Below are 14,524 nucleotides of genomic sequence, written 5' to 3' on the forward strand. Positions count from 1 at the left end.
TCTCCTATATATCTGATTTACTTGTTCCTTAATTGTAGGCACAATAAATAAGCTTAACAATCAAGCCACTTCAACTATAACATATATGAGTTACTTTAAGAAGTTTCAAATGTGGCCTTTTTTCTTAGATCAACAAACAAACCAACACTTTACTGTTATATTTCATTGCTTTATTCGTCACAGCTGCATGAACAGTGGGGTATAACAGCCTTCAGAGAAGATTACAACTATCAGAAAGGTCGGTTTCTGGACCGAGTGTTGATCAGTCCCAAAACAGAGAAGGCACTGGCTGCTGCCGTCACCATACTGATGGCCCCAATGGCCCGTGAAGCCTGTAGAGACAAGAGGGAGGACTCAGAATCATCGAAGAACAGCAGAGGTCAGATTTCAACAGCACACTTTGCTTTTCTCTTCTTTGTTTTTTACAGGTCTTTGACAGAGCGTTCCAACAGTTTGATGTAACAAGTGAACTGTGTGCATTTTGCCATGAGACACAAGCAAAACAAAGAGAGAGAAACCTGCTCAGACACCCCCTCTCCATAGCGTAGAAGTGTCACAAAGTGCTCGCAGTTGCTCCCCAGCAGGTCATAAGACACCTCCTGGTCGATGAGGGCTTGAGCTCGCTGGATGATCTCACAGACAGGCAGAGGCGTGTGGTTGTCGTCGTACTTGTTGTTGACGCGGTACGAGTCATTTCCTACCACCTCTTTCAGCAGCTGCATCCTCACCACAGCCTTTCTGCTGAAGACGGACTTCACACTGGACATGGCGGCTGCCTGGCTCTCATCTGTGCGTTAAAGAAATAAAATCAGAACCTTTCTTGTGCAACAACTCGTGGGGGGGGGGGGGGGGGGAGGACGATCAGTTTTAGATTTTTGGATCAGTGTGTTTAGGTGTCAAAGGAAAAAGAACCAAGAAAGATGTGGAGTAAGGTCACTGTGATCATATCTACTGACCAACGGGAGTTAGGTTGATGATGTAACCATCTCCCAGGTAGAGAGCCCAGTGCTGATAGGCTGGTCTGAAGATCTCGATGAGGTCACCCGGCTGGGGCTCACTGGAGGTGTCAGGAAGGTCAGGGTCACTAGAGGCCATCTAAAACAGAGAGCAAATAAAGTGGCACTTGTTTAATTTAGAAATAAATCATGTTCAAGTGCAGAAATATTGCTGTTTTAAAACTCAACTATTCAGCTTTAAACCTGATGTTATAAATTGATATAAACTGAAAGAAAGTGCTATATGTTGTCATCGTATGTTTCTATACAATGACGAAATGTGTGCTCTGCATTTCACCCATCACACATGAGATACACCCAGGTGGAGCAGTGGGCAGCTATGTAAGTGCTCGAGGAGCAGTTAGGGATTGGGTGTCTTGCTCAGGGACACAACGGCATATGTGCATGGCGGAGAGTTGAACCTGTGACTTTCTGGTCCCAAGTCAGCTGCCCTACCTCTACACCACAGTGGTACTCCAAGCTGTAAATAACTCAAATCTCCACACTGATACCTCCATTCAGCTCACTTACCGCAGAGTTTGGTCGTTGTTTATCCATCCCACATCATGCTGCCACAAATTCTGCGGAGAAAAGAGAAAAGACAGAAGCGTTTTATGTCACCTGATAAAACTACATGGATTTAAATCTATTAAGTTATAACACTTGATAAGAAAGGACAATTTTATTTCTTGTGTTCTCATCAAATTTCATCCAAAAAGCAAAATTACTGCATTTTCAATCAGAAGAGAATGCTAGAGTGGTAAAACGCCTCCCCCCCCCCCCCCCCCCCACCGCCCACACACACATTCATACAAAACACACCAGCAAACACAGACAATGCACACATACTGTAAGCTCCTGTGTCACCTGTGCTGCTACAATAGCACCATCACAATGCAGAAACCAAGAGAAAATAGTTTGAATTCATTTGATCTTAAACAGAAAACAGTCACTTCAACTGTCACTAAATGTTTTTTTTTGTTGTTTCTAGTCAGTGTCAGAGAAAATAATTAAAAGGTTAATATTTTAGTGATTTAGGTAGAGGTAAATGTTCAATTTGGATCAAAGTTAAGCTCGAGAGGGGTGAAATTTATATCCATCCAGGAGAGCATCCTATTATTAATGTATGATGACAGATGGCACAATAAATGCCAAGTATTATTTATCAAACTGTAACATGTTACAAACACAAAAGCACATTTACATGTATCATATGTGTATTTGTAGTGTTATATATCTTTAGATTCTGTTACTGTGGTCATACACTGAATATTCAAGGCAAAGGCAGAGGTAATACTTACTCAAACATCAGCAGCTTTTTCTTCCTCAACATTTTAACTCTCCATCTTAAATCCGCACAAAACCTTTTAAAAAGATCCAGAAACTAAAGAAGAATAAGATCGCTGATCCCAAGTTTTCAAAAGGACAACTAGTTTGTGAATGTCTCAAAGCCAAACAGGAGGCTGGATGTTCTGCTGCAGGTTGTTCTGTGTTCTCTGCTTCAAATGACTCTAGTGTTTGTCGCAGTTGATCAGGTCTTTGTCTGTCACACACATTCCCTAACACACACGCACACTCACACAGACACACAATCAGTCACACACACAAAGACAAAGACTATGTGAAATGTTATTTATGATTATATTAAATAAATATGTCCTTGTAATATTAATTGTATAGATTAAGGAACTCTTAAAATAAATTAAAAGAACACAAACAAACAGTAAACACGTATGAATTTAAGAAAAGGGCAATTTGATTTTTCAAGACTTGTGGTAATAATTTATCTCAGGGAAATGTCATCTTTTACTTACTTGCTCCATATACATGTATTTATTGTTAGATTTTTATTTTCTATATTGCATCTCTTTTACATTTGAATAATTTATCCTGCTGTGATAACACACTGTGACAAAAAATGTTCTTAATTTACCCCAAGGTTTAATAAGTACTTTATACTTGCGATTATTTCTATGTGGCAATTTCTTTAAGTAATTAATTAATTAATTTTTATGCAGTACAGTGCTATGTACAGTATTACCTTTTGTGCAGTTCTCCCTGTGGAGCGCCAGGTGGCGCTAATGCGCCCTTGAGTTGAATCTCAACCATCTTTACCCAAGAAGAAGAAGAAGGAGGCGGCGCAACTTGCATTTGCCGAATACAAACAGAAGGTTAACCAGACTGACAGCAGTTCGTCTAACTAACTAATATCAAGATTATCTTATTGTCATCACGGAATAATCGTGTTTTTGTTATGTGAAGTGGACTCTGATTTTATTAGGACTGTGGTAAGATAAAAACAACTCTTAGTTTTTAGTGCTAACACAGACCGCGCTGAAGCTACTAGCTTAACCTGTTAGCTTAACTTGACCGACACGTTATGTAAAAATAAATAAGTAAATGCTTATAAATAATCCCAACCTGCAGTGAAACGTTAATTATTTACACTAACCGATACCTGTCTGTACATTTTATATCTGTTTTGCGTGTTGCCTCTTGTTGCTTACGAAAACGCTTTAATTTTAACTTTAGCTCTTGAGGAAGTACATGTTCATAAGCTTAGTTTGGTTCAGTCGTGATCAACCTGTTTCCACATTATTCTTTTTTGCAGAGTGACCATTGTATGGGAACATACAGTCATGACAATCTCAAATTTCCCTTCCCTTAATTTTTACTAGCTCTTGAGGAAGTACATGTTCATAAAGCTTAGTTTAGTTCAGACGTGACCAATCTGTTTCCACATCATTATGGTTTTTCAGACTGACCATCATGGCTTCGGCCCCCCTACTAAGAAGGACAGATTCAGCTCGGGGGGAATTTTCCCCTTTGAAGCATTTCGTTGTAGCCAAGAAAAAGATCAGCGATGTGTTTGAACAACTTCTCAACTATGTGAAGGAGACCTCCGAGTTTGTAGAAGGTAAGAAGAGAGTGGGAGGAATGGTTTCTGTTTATTGAAAGGTCATCATTAAGGTAAAAACATTAAACAAGAAGTTATTAAAGTACCATCGTGTCGGAGAAGGTTTCTGTTCATGCTGTGTTTATGTTCTGGTAGACATATATGGGAACAAAGCTTTGGAGAAAATTGCCACTGAGGACCAGAAGTTGGAGATTCTGGCCTTTGCTGACAAACTGGGTGTCATTAAGGAGGTGCTTGCACGCAGACACATGAAGGTGGCCTTTTTTGGCAGGTATGTTATTCACCTCTCACCTGAAAAATGCACCCGTACATGTTATCGATACTTAATTTCAAACCGTCCTCTTCAAAATACATGTTTTTAAAAGCAGCTCTAATTAGTGATGTGTAACTCATAGTACACCTTGCTCTTATATTTTCACTTTCAGGTTCATCATAGTAACATAGCCCACTCTTAAGAGCCTCCCCTATTACCGTCCTCTGCCTTTAACTTAGTAATTCTGCCTTTCGTTTAGTTTTATGTATGCTTTATTAACATATATATATATATATACATATTTATATTTTATTAATTGTGCAAGACTTTTAATAACACTGCTACAATAAGATTCAATGGGACCACTGGAACATTTTCTTATTCAGTTTCAAGTGTGCTTGAAGAAATGGTAATTACATTTTAACTTTTCTACTGACCTTAAACCATGTGTTTAAGAAAAGAAAAGAACATTACATTTCAAACTCATGTTAGAAAAGCAGAATGTTCTTGTACATGTTCTTTATTCAGTTTGTGTCAGATACGTTTGTAACGACTAATGTGACTTTACTGATTCTTGTGTTAAAAGACACAAGTGTGCAGCTCTATGACATGTCTTTTGAGTGTTTTATTTTCTTTTAGGACTAGTAATGGTAAAAGTACAGTGATCAACGCCATGCTGAGGGATCGCGTGCTGCCCAGTGGGATTGGCCACACCACCAACTGCTTCCTGAGCGTGGAGGGTACTGATGAGGACAAGGCCTATCTTAAGACAGAGGGCTCTGAAGATGAGAAGAGCATTAAAGTAAATGTTAATTATATTGTCTATAATAGTATCTTTAAGTGTTTATCTGTTATGAGTGTTTGTCTCCCATTCATATTTTAACATGTGGAAACTTTTAAACAACTTTGGGTGTTAAGATCTTGACAATTTCCTGTGACTATATAAAACTTTTCTCAGTCAGAATATCGGGTTTAATACTTGATATTTTATTCATGCTAATGAGACTGTGGCCTTTGCTCTGTTGTCACAGTTACACAACTTGTGTATGTTGGGAAATCTGAAGGGATTGTATTGTGCCTTTTCAACATGCATTTGCACCGTAAGTTGTCAGTTGTTTAAAAAAAAAAAAAGTTTTGAAAGTAAAAATCTCTATTTTGCTGTTATTTCCTTTCTGTGGTCAGGCAAAATCCTTAATTCCCAAATGAGTAAAGTGAGCAAGTGACGAGTTCAAGGACTGTGATAGCAGATGTCTGAATAACAACGCATTGTCAGATTTTACCTTTTCACTGCAACGGACTAAACTTTGCAAGTTCTTGAACAGAATGAAAGAGCAGCTTAAAAAGTACCGTAGTCATCTGTTGTTATTGTGTGCCCTTTTAATAATTACTTCTGTATTTTCAACTCAAATTTTCCTGACGTGACTAAAATAATATCTAATGCCTTGTTACTCGTTCTTGATGGATTAAAATGTTTAACGCACTAGTGTTCTGTGTTTTGTAACATCCATGACATTGTTGTATTTATAATGCCTGTGCAGACTGTAAACCAGCTGGCTCATGCACTTCACATGGATAAAAGTCTGGACGCTGGCTGTCTCGTTCGTGTGTTCTGGCCAAAGACCAAGTGCGCTCTGCTCCGAGATGACCTGGTTCTTGTTGACAGGTGACAGTAACACCTAAACTTACATCTGGAAAAAGTTCAATCGTTTTCAAATTATTATTGTTATTATTATTATTGATGATGTGTCCGTACCAACGACTGCACGATATGTCTCTTTATTTTTAAAACGTGACGTATTTGACTTCTTCGGCCTTTTCCACTCTCCAGCCCAGGGACAGACGTGACGTCACAGCTGGACAGCTGGATTGACAAGTTTTGCCTGGACGCTGACGTCTTTGTGCTGGTAGCAAACTCGGAGTCAACCCTCATGAACACGGTAAAATCTCGCCACACAGGAAGCTCGTGTTTGACCTGTATGCTGCCCTTGTTGTTGATCTGCTTCAGAGGTTTAAGCAAATCAGATAGTTTTTAACATCATAACCTTTTTACAATTTTTCGTACAACTCTTTGAATGGTTATTACGTACCTGGGGCAGCTGTGGCTGAGTGGTTAGAGCGGTCATCCTCCAATGGGAGAGTTGGGGGTTCGATTCCACCAGCAGTCACATGCTGAGTGTCCCTGGGCAAGACACTGAACCCCTCATGGCCTCAGATGTGTGTCCCAGTGTATACATGTGATCTAAAGAACTTATTAGTCTCTGCAGATTCAGATTAGCTTTGTAGCGATGTAGTCAAGCGCTGTATGAATGTGTGTGTGGATGTAAATGAGGGCACAGATTGTGTTGTAACGTGCTTTGAGTATCTTGATTACCGTAGATAGAAAGGCGCTATATAAGTACAGTCCATTTATTCTTCAGATTTGGTTTGCAATTTCTGAATTGAGCAGACGTGAGCTTGATTAAAATTGCCTAGTCATTGTGTGGTTGGTGTTTTGAGAATAAAAGGGTGAAATAGTATAAGTGTCAGTGTTACTTTATTTATGAAAATTTGTCAGCCATTATTTCAAAAAATCTTTATTTCCTAGTGATGAGTACATTTGTCAGAGTGATTTAGAGCCTCTGTTTCATATCTTTTAACTCACATGTGTTTGTTCTTAGGGCTTTACGTGTTTGTGCTAAGGATTTTCTGACTACTTAAATGGTCAACAGTGTTAAATCTAAAGTTATGTCAGTCTTTTATGTTGACAAAAGTGGCCAGTGTGGATACATCCTGTGCTGAGCCAGTTAAGCTACATTCGTCTGTGTATTTTCTTCATTCAGAGACGGGTCACACTTCATGCAGTGTTGAGCTAAACACAGTCAGAGCACCAGCATTCAGCCTCATCTGCTAAAGTAAAAGCAAACACAGTCCTGCCTTGGCTGTCTAGTGGAAATAAAGCAAGCTTTAATTTTATAGCAAAAGATGGTCTGAATTATAACATTTAAAATAGCCATTTAGTGATTAAAATTTAAAGTTTGAGCATTTTTCTGTAGATTGATGAGAAAAATACATCAGTGTATCGGTTTCTGCTTTTTTTACACCTCAGCATCACAAAAAAGTTCAGTCGGGTCATCTGGACAGAGCCACGTTTAACTTCACAGGTTCTTACCCTTTTTAACGCCTGTTTTTTTTTTAATTTAATTTTTTAGGAAAAACACTTTTTCCATAAAGTGAATGAACGTCTCTCAAAACCGAACATCTTTATTTTGAACAATCGCTGGGATGCCTCTGCAAACGAACCAGAATACATGGATGACGTGAGTTAAATGCCCCTTCTGATTAGAAAGTTTCCAATTCGTGTGAATTAGAACATTAACATAAATCAGTACATTAAACCAAAACTGTGTGAATAGTTAAACAAAATAAAAAAATAATCTAATTTAATTTATAATACATTTTGAGAATAAATCACAGTGTTTATAATAAGTTATATTTTATTAGCTTTTTTTTTTTACTATTTACATATTATAGGCCTATTATTATATATTATTTTTTTTCCCTTTATCTTCTTTATCTTTATTTTGAATTTCCCTATTAAAAAAATCAACATTTGACCCCGTGTGTCCCTGCAGGTGAGGAAGCAGCACACAGACCGTTGTGTGAACTTTCTGGTTGATGAGCTGAAAGTTGTTGACCGCGATCAGGCACCAAACCGCATTTTCTTTGTTTCTGCTAAAGAAGTGCTCAGCTCCCGGATGCAGCGAGCGCAGGGCATGCCAGAAACAGGTGAGTTTATGAAATATAAAATATGATGTTTTTGTATATTCAGTTGGCACTGGTAACTTTACAGAACATTATATAATGTTGTGTTGTAATGAACATGGATGAAGGCGTTTTAAAAGCATGTTCTCCATTTTATGAGCATACCGTACATGTTTTGCATATGAAGTTAAGTTTGGGTCAGTGTTTAAGTTATTAAACAATATTTATATTCAGAGATCATGGTGTGACATAAGACTTCCTGTAAGCATAGTTTAATAAATAAATAATTATTGTTATGTTGTCATTTCATCTATCAGGTGGTGCCTTGGCTGAGGGTTTCCAGGAGAGACTGAAGGAGTTTCAGAGTTTTGAAAGAAGATTTGAGGTATAAAACTTCTGTCGTACTTGTTTTAAACATGTAATGACACTTTCTGATCATTTCAAAAATATATTTGAGTAGTAACAACACGTAACTGCTAGTACAGCATTTCAAAAGGTACTGAGATATGAAGAATACATTTTAAAACAAGAGCTTTAGTTCAGTTTTGAGAGAGAAAATGTACATTTCACCTTTTTCCTTCTAAACGTTCTTCTCCTTTTACAACTACACTCTAAGGCATTCTGCTTTTCTTCCAGTCAAAGCACAACAGTGAATAATATTTTTAATTAAAAAAAAAGGAATAGTCCACAATTTTCTTTGTGGTTAGCTCATAAAATTTCAAGCTGGCTTCCCCGTGGCCCCTTTAGATCAATATCTGTGCCTTTTCATCAACCTGCGTCTTCATTGCTGAAGTCTAGATTCACGCTGGTGAGGACATTCATGTCGTTTCGTTTTGCTTTAATTTGTCTTGTTTCTTTCATGTTTCAGTTTTATATTTCAGTATTTAGTTTATTTTTAATGAAACATTTTGATTTTGACCAAAGCAGACTGAAATGTGTCTATTCTGGGAAGAAATTATCAATTTGTTGTCTTCAGCTTTTTATCAACTCACTTTCAGTGTTTAAATGCATCTGAACTCTTGATGACATTTTTTTTTGTGTGTAAAATCAATTCCTAGAATTCACTAGTTTAAGCTTTGACTGTGAGGCATTCACTCTTCACTTCCACTTTTACATTAAATAAGATCATGAGCAGTTTATTTATTTTTTCTTTAGAGGCAAAAATACACAACTCTGTTTTACTCCTGATGAAATTTACAAGAGTCCAACCAGTCAGAGCAGGAAGTAATCTCAGCTAATATTTTTAGATCTTTTGTCCTTATCCTTCTCTGAAAGGTTTGTCCTTGAAAGCAGAGGTAGAAGGGAGGAAATCAAAAGTTGTGTTTATGTAAATATTCAATCCGAGTCCATCTTGTGGCCAAGTTTTGTCTTTAAACATTGACTGAGAACAGATCGGGATCAGTGTCAAAATTACATAAACCAAAAAAGGCACTTAAATCAGTTCACAGTTGCAATCAGTCACTTTCCAGAATCTATACAATGATTGCAACAGCAGAAAAATGCTAGAAATAGTTTTAAAACAAGTTTTGTTTTAGTAAATGTGAAAAGGCTGTGGCCTTCAGTGGATGAATGGACTGAGGAGACAACGGACAACCATTGCAGTGACATCTCTTAAGGCAAAAATCATTACAGTCAGTTATGGTTTTCCCCAATGAGACAATATTTTGTAGCATTATTTTGATTTTCTTTCTTGTTTGTGTTCATTTCTCATCATTTCTGAACCTTAATGTGGCTGTGCCAACACACAACTGTGACCTTACCAGTGTTGGCTGTGGGATACAAGATACACACTCTGCTGCTGTCGTTTCCCCACCTTTATTTCATTTTCTGTTCAGACAAAAGGTAGCAGGTGTCTATCTTGTCCTCTGTTTCCCCCCCCCACATAGCGTGCAAATTCACGCATGCTACAGCCGCTGCATCTGTCACAGTAACTTGTGTGTTATGGCCTCGCAGGAGTGTATCTCGCAGTCAGCAGTGAAAACAAAGTTTGAGCAGCACACAATCAGGGCCAAGCAGATCACAGAACAAGTCAAGACCATCATGGACAACATCAATATCGAGGCAGCGGAGAAGCGGTGAGCATCTTTCTGCATGTATTGTTTTGACCCCCGTGATTTTTAGTCGATTAATACTAAAAATCTTTTAGACATTTTACTCAACTGATATAGTTTTTTCTATCAATACCGTAGGGGATTTTAGAGGTAAACTAAAACCACCTGAGAAAATACATGTTTTGTTTTCCTCCCAGTTCAAAATAACATGATTAAAGTTTACAATAATTATAGAGGTGTTAGTGGATTTGTAAGTGTAGCTAACTTTTTCAGCTGCTGTTATAGTGATGTCCTGTTGGTGGGGGTTTCAGAGTGGCAGCGCTGGAGGACAGAGAGTACCAGATGGACCGGTTGGAGTTTGTCAAGAATCAGCTCAATTTGCTGATTGACGACATTAAGAAGAAGATCAAAGCCATCAGTGAGGATGTGGAGTCCAAGGTAGCTTAGACAAGTGGTGATATAAAGTTTCTCCAACTTTACTTTATGAGACTTCTGCTTAAATCTTGTGGGTTTGTTTGAAAACAGTCAAACTGAGGTCTTATTAGACCCTTCTATTTATTATATTACCTGTTAAAATGTTAACTTTGCTCAGCTTTTTGTGGCTCTTTGAAACATTTGTTTGAAGTAAAAGTATAAGAGTATACCAGAGTATAGATACATCAGAGTAAACTATATTAGCTCAAGGCTTACCATAGGAAAATTATCTTTAGTCAAAGTTGGTTGTGAATTGTCTTAAAGTGATGAACTAAAGATGTCTCATAAGAAAAGAGCAATATGTGATTTATGTATGCATCATTTTGTGTTCTGATTTGCTGCTGAAGGTGACTTTTGACCCATTTCATGCTTCATTCAGGTGTCCATGGCCATGGGAGAGGAGATCAGCCGTCTGCATGTAATTGTTGATGAGTTCCACGCTGATTTCCATCCTTCCTCTCACGTCCTCAAGCTCTACAAGTCTGTGAGTTAATCACTATCCTCAATAACTGACTGGCAACTATTATTTTAAAACAAAGCAGATGGACGCTCGTCCTGAGCCTGGTTCTGCTGGAGGTTTCTTCCTGTTAAAAGGGAGTTTTTTTTTCTTTCCACTGTTGCCCTTGTGCTTGCTCAGGATGGGAGACTACGACGCAGTGAAGATTCAACTCAATCTGCTGGCTTCCTTAGAGAACTTTACTAATTGGCTTTTATAATGTATGAATGTTTCTGTTCCCTGAGATGACTTCTGTTTTGACTTGGAGCTATAGAAATAAACTGAATTGAATTAAATCTACTATAAGAGGAGCCTTAGGACAAACCATGACTTCCTGTTTGGAAAGATGAAATGAAATATTTTCCTAGTTTTGTGCGATAAAGTGAACAGTAGCATCATAATCAGAGCTGTCTGTTCTTCTTCTTTGATTTGTTACTGTTTTAGATTGATGCCATATATTTTCTTCCCTGAGCCTGCATAAATATTCTGCTCCCTTCTTGTTGTCTTAACCAACAATCTGCTGGACAAGCTGGTGGACTGGGGTAAAGTCTGAAAACAGAATCAGAAATCATAGCTTTAGTGGATCAAACACGAGAGAAGGCCAAGTTAAATTTATCTTAATTCTACACAACAGCCAAAAAAGGGCTTGAGAAAGGGTTGTTTGTTTCCCTGACCTTTGAACCCTGTTGTTGTTGACAGGAACTACTGGTCCATGTGGAGGAGGGGATGGGAAAGAACCTGGCCTTCCGCTGCTCTAATGCCATCAACGCCTCTGTCCAGTCCTCTCAAAGCTACATGATAGGTAACTAACGAAGATGATAAGTATTGTCCTAGCTGTGTCAATATAAGTAATGGGTAATGTATATTTTTAAGACCTTTGACTCCAATGTTCAGAGACTGATTAAATCTAGTCAGAAGGTTCTAATCACTCATCTGTGATCTACTTTATTTACCTTCATTGCTGAATGTCAACATCTTGTGCCTCAATATGCTACTAATGTGTCACTGTGTCAGACACCTTTGTAACTTCTTGGTGACATTAATGTACCATTAACTATTGGTAAAGTGTTAATGGCCCTCTAATAAAAAAAAACTTGAGAGGATGTTAAGAAACTGAGTTGTGACGTTGAATTGTTAGGGAGTTGGTGAAGAAATAGTTATATATAAATACAGTTTTTTGCTTTTGTGACCTTGAAGCTTATGAATCAGTGCGGTCTCAAAACATAAATGGCTCTAAATGTTCTACGATTTAGTGGATTTCTCTTTTTCATGTTGTATTTTTCTTGCTTTTCAGAGAGCATGCTGCCTCTGCTTCCCTCTGCTGCCCAGAGCCAAGTCAACATGCTGGTTCCCAACAGGACCTTTGACCTGAGCTACGACCTAAACTGCGCCATCCTTTGCAGCGACTTCCAGGAAAACATTGAGTTTCAGTTTTCGTTGGGCTGGAAAGCTTTAGTTCACCGCTACCTGGGATCTGCTAATGCACAGAGGGCCCTGAGTCTGGTGAACCAGAACTTACAGGTATCTTCTAAAGAGGACTAAAGGTCATTCATGATGCAATTTGTAAGATCAGAACTGATTGGTTTGTTTAAAATAAATGGCAATGTTTCTGAAAAACACTACTCATCATTACAGACTTCTCAAGCAGCATTGCCTCTGGCTCAAACTCCCTCATCTGGACCCCCATCCATCGCAGCTCCGCCTAGCAACGAGAGAGCCCTCATGACTCAGGAAGATCTGATGGTAGCCATGGCAACCAACGTGGCATCCCTCACTTCCCGTGCTTCAATGACCGTTATTATTGTTGGAGGAGTGGTATGTTTTTCTCCAAATTGTTTGTATTCGCAGCAACATGTTTCTCCAAGGTTTAAATTAACATGTAAATGTTTTCAAATGGATTCTGTGAAGATCGTAGCAAGCTTTAATTTATAAAACTTGATTAATATATGACCTTGCTGAACAGCTACAATAGTAATATCTGTTTGAATGTAAGTAGCATAAATCTAGAAATCTTTCTAAAATTAGATTATTCGTACCAAGAGAAATAATGAACTGCCTCAGTGTTCATCCTTCCCTTCATTTTTCTGTTTTATTAGTTTAGTCTAAAATGTCAGATTATTTTGTAAACTTCTGAAAGTAAAAGGTAGAAAAATGAACCCAACTTCTGGGTTGAGTTGGTGTTCCATTAACAGGCTAGGAGTTATTTTTGCTGCAAAACTCTATTAGTATAATTTTATCCGGTACAGAAAACCTTTTTTAATGCTTAAAGTTTTTAATGTCCTGCTTTAACTTTTTGTCTTTTTATTTTTCAAAGGTGTGGAAAACGGTTGGCTGGAGGCTCATTGTCCTGTCGGCCTCTCTTTATGGCCTGCTGTACCTGTACGAGAGACTCACCTGGACCACAAAAGCTAAGGAGCGTGCTTTGAAGCGCCAATTTGTAAATTATGCCACCGAGAAACTACAGCTCATCGTCAGCTTTACTAGTGCAAACTGTAGTCACCAGGTCCAACAGTAAGTCCTCATAAGATTTTTGGAAACATGAATTCAGTTCAGTTTCAGGGCTGCTTAAATCACATAATTCAAAATATTATGGATTTTAGATTACTTAACAGATTTATTTTTTTAATTTTTTTATACAAAGATGACTGCTTATTGTGAAGTTAATGGAGAAACTTTTTGTTGTTGCATTTTGTCCCTCCCACCATTCCTGATTTGCACACACTTTTCCCTGTCTGAGTTAAATAAATAAGCAGCACAATTCTGTGTTCCCAGGGAGATGGCCACGACCTTTGCTCGGCTCTGTCAGCAGGTGGACCAGACGCAGAAAGAGCTGGAGGCAGACATCCATCAACTGACAGCCAAGATAAATCAGCTGGAGGCCGTCCAGAATCACTCGAAGAGCCTGCGGTGAGTCCGGCTCATTTGGAACAATAAAGAACAGACACGATCCAATGTGGGGAAATTAATATCAAATCTCTTATGTCAATTAATTGCAAGCTCAGTTTTGATGCTTTTTTCCCCTGCTTGGATGCTAGAAGGAAAATAAATGCAGCCCATATACGCAGACGTTTCACTTTGTCCCTAAACTCAAACCAGGTTCTGATAAGCTGTTGGGGTCACTAAGATTTGATGTTTGTTTTTTGTGCAGGCATAAAGCCACAGAGCTGGAGAAACAGTTGGAGGAATTCACACACCAGTACCTGCAGCCTCAGGAGTGAAGACACTCCTCTTCATCGCTCCACAGTTTGGCTCTTATGGAGCCGTCTCTATAAACCGTCAACCAGTAGGTGATGGCCCTGGAAGTTTCAGAAATAACTTCAACAAATGAAAAACAATTTTATAAGGTTTCCTAATCTATTAAGTGTCAGGGCCCTTATCAAGCAAAAGGGCCTAAAATGTCTATTCTATTGTTTCATTTGTAACAAAATAATTTTTGTTTTCATGCCTGAAATTTCTTTTGGAATATTTTGTTCACTTCCCCAGAAACTATTTTCCTCTCATTATTCAATCAGCCCTAACCTACAGCTCAAAGTTGCAGTGAAGACACTTTAAACACAATAATCTGAAATTGTGCTGCACAAGGGGAGAAATTTGTCA

At 38.3% G+C, this 14,524-nt stretch overlaps 2 protein-coding genes across 2 annotated transcripts; one reads left to right on the forward strand and one right to left on the reverse strand.

Annotated features, from left to right (window-relative positions):
- Positions 1-230: 230 nt before the first annotated feature.
- On the reverse strand, positions 231-2,506 carry plaat1 (phospholipase A and acyltransferase 1). The gene is made up of 5 exons (XM_037674612.1): positions 2,297-2,506; positions 1,527-1,576; positions 957-1,095; positions 519-787; positions 231-332 (listed from the first exon to the last, which is right to left on the reverse strand). Exons 2-5 carry the CDS (start codon positions 1,551-1,553, stop codon positions 231-233), a joined length of 537 nt encoding a protein of 178 aa, XP_037530540.1. The 5' UTR covers positions 1,554-1,576; positions 2,297-2,506.
- A 620-nt stretch (positions 2,507-3,126) lies between these two features.
- LOC119407789 (mitofusin-1) lies at positions 3,127-14,224 on the forward strand. The gene is made up of 18 exons (XM_037674613.1): positions 3,127-3,283; positions 3,755-3,912; positions 4,048-4,183; positions 4,805-4,967; positions 5,704-5,828; positions 5,994-6,102; positions 7,354-7,461; positions 7,777-7,930; positions 8,224-8,291; positions 9,860-9,981; positions 10,269-10,395; positions 10,811-10,915; positions 11,627-11,729; positions 12,222-12,448; positions 12,563-12,742; positions 13,242-13,438; positions 13,700-13,834; positions 14,076-14,224. The coding sequence occupies exons 2-18, from the start codon at positions 3,765-3,767 to the stop codon at positions 14,143-14,145; spliced, it is 2,277 nt and encodes a 758-aa protein (XP_037530541.1). The 5' UTR covers positions 3,127-3,283; positions 3,755-3,764; the 3' UTR covers positions 14,146-14,224.
- The last annotated feature ends 300 nt before the right edge of the window (positions 14,225-14,524 follow it).

The sequence above is a fragment of the Nematolebias whitei genome, chromosome 3 (genome assembly GCF_014905685.2).
Source record: "Nematolebias whitei isolate Nwh7 chromosome 3, NemWhi1, whole genome shotgun sequence".
In the NCBI taxonomy this organism is placed as follows: Eukaryota; Metazoa; Chordata; class Actinopteri; order Cyprinodontiformes; family Rivulidae; genus Nematolebias; species Nematolebias whitei.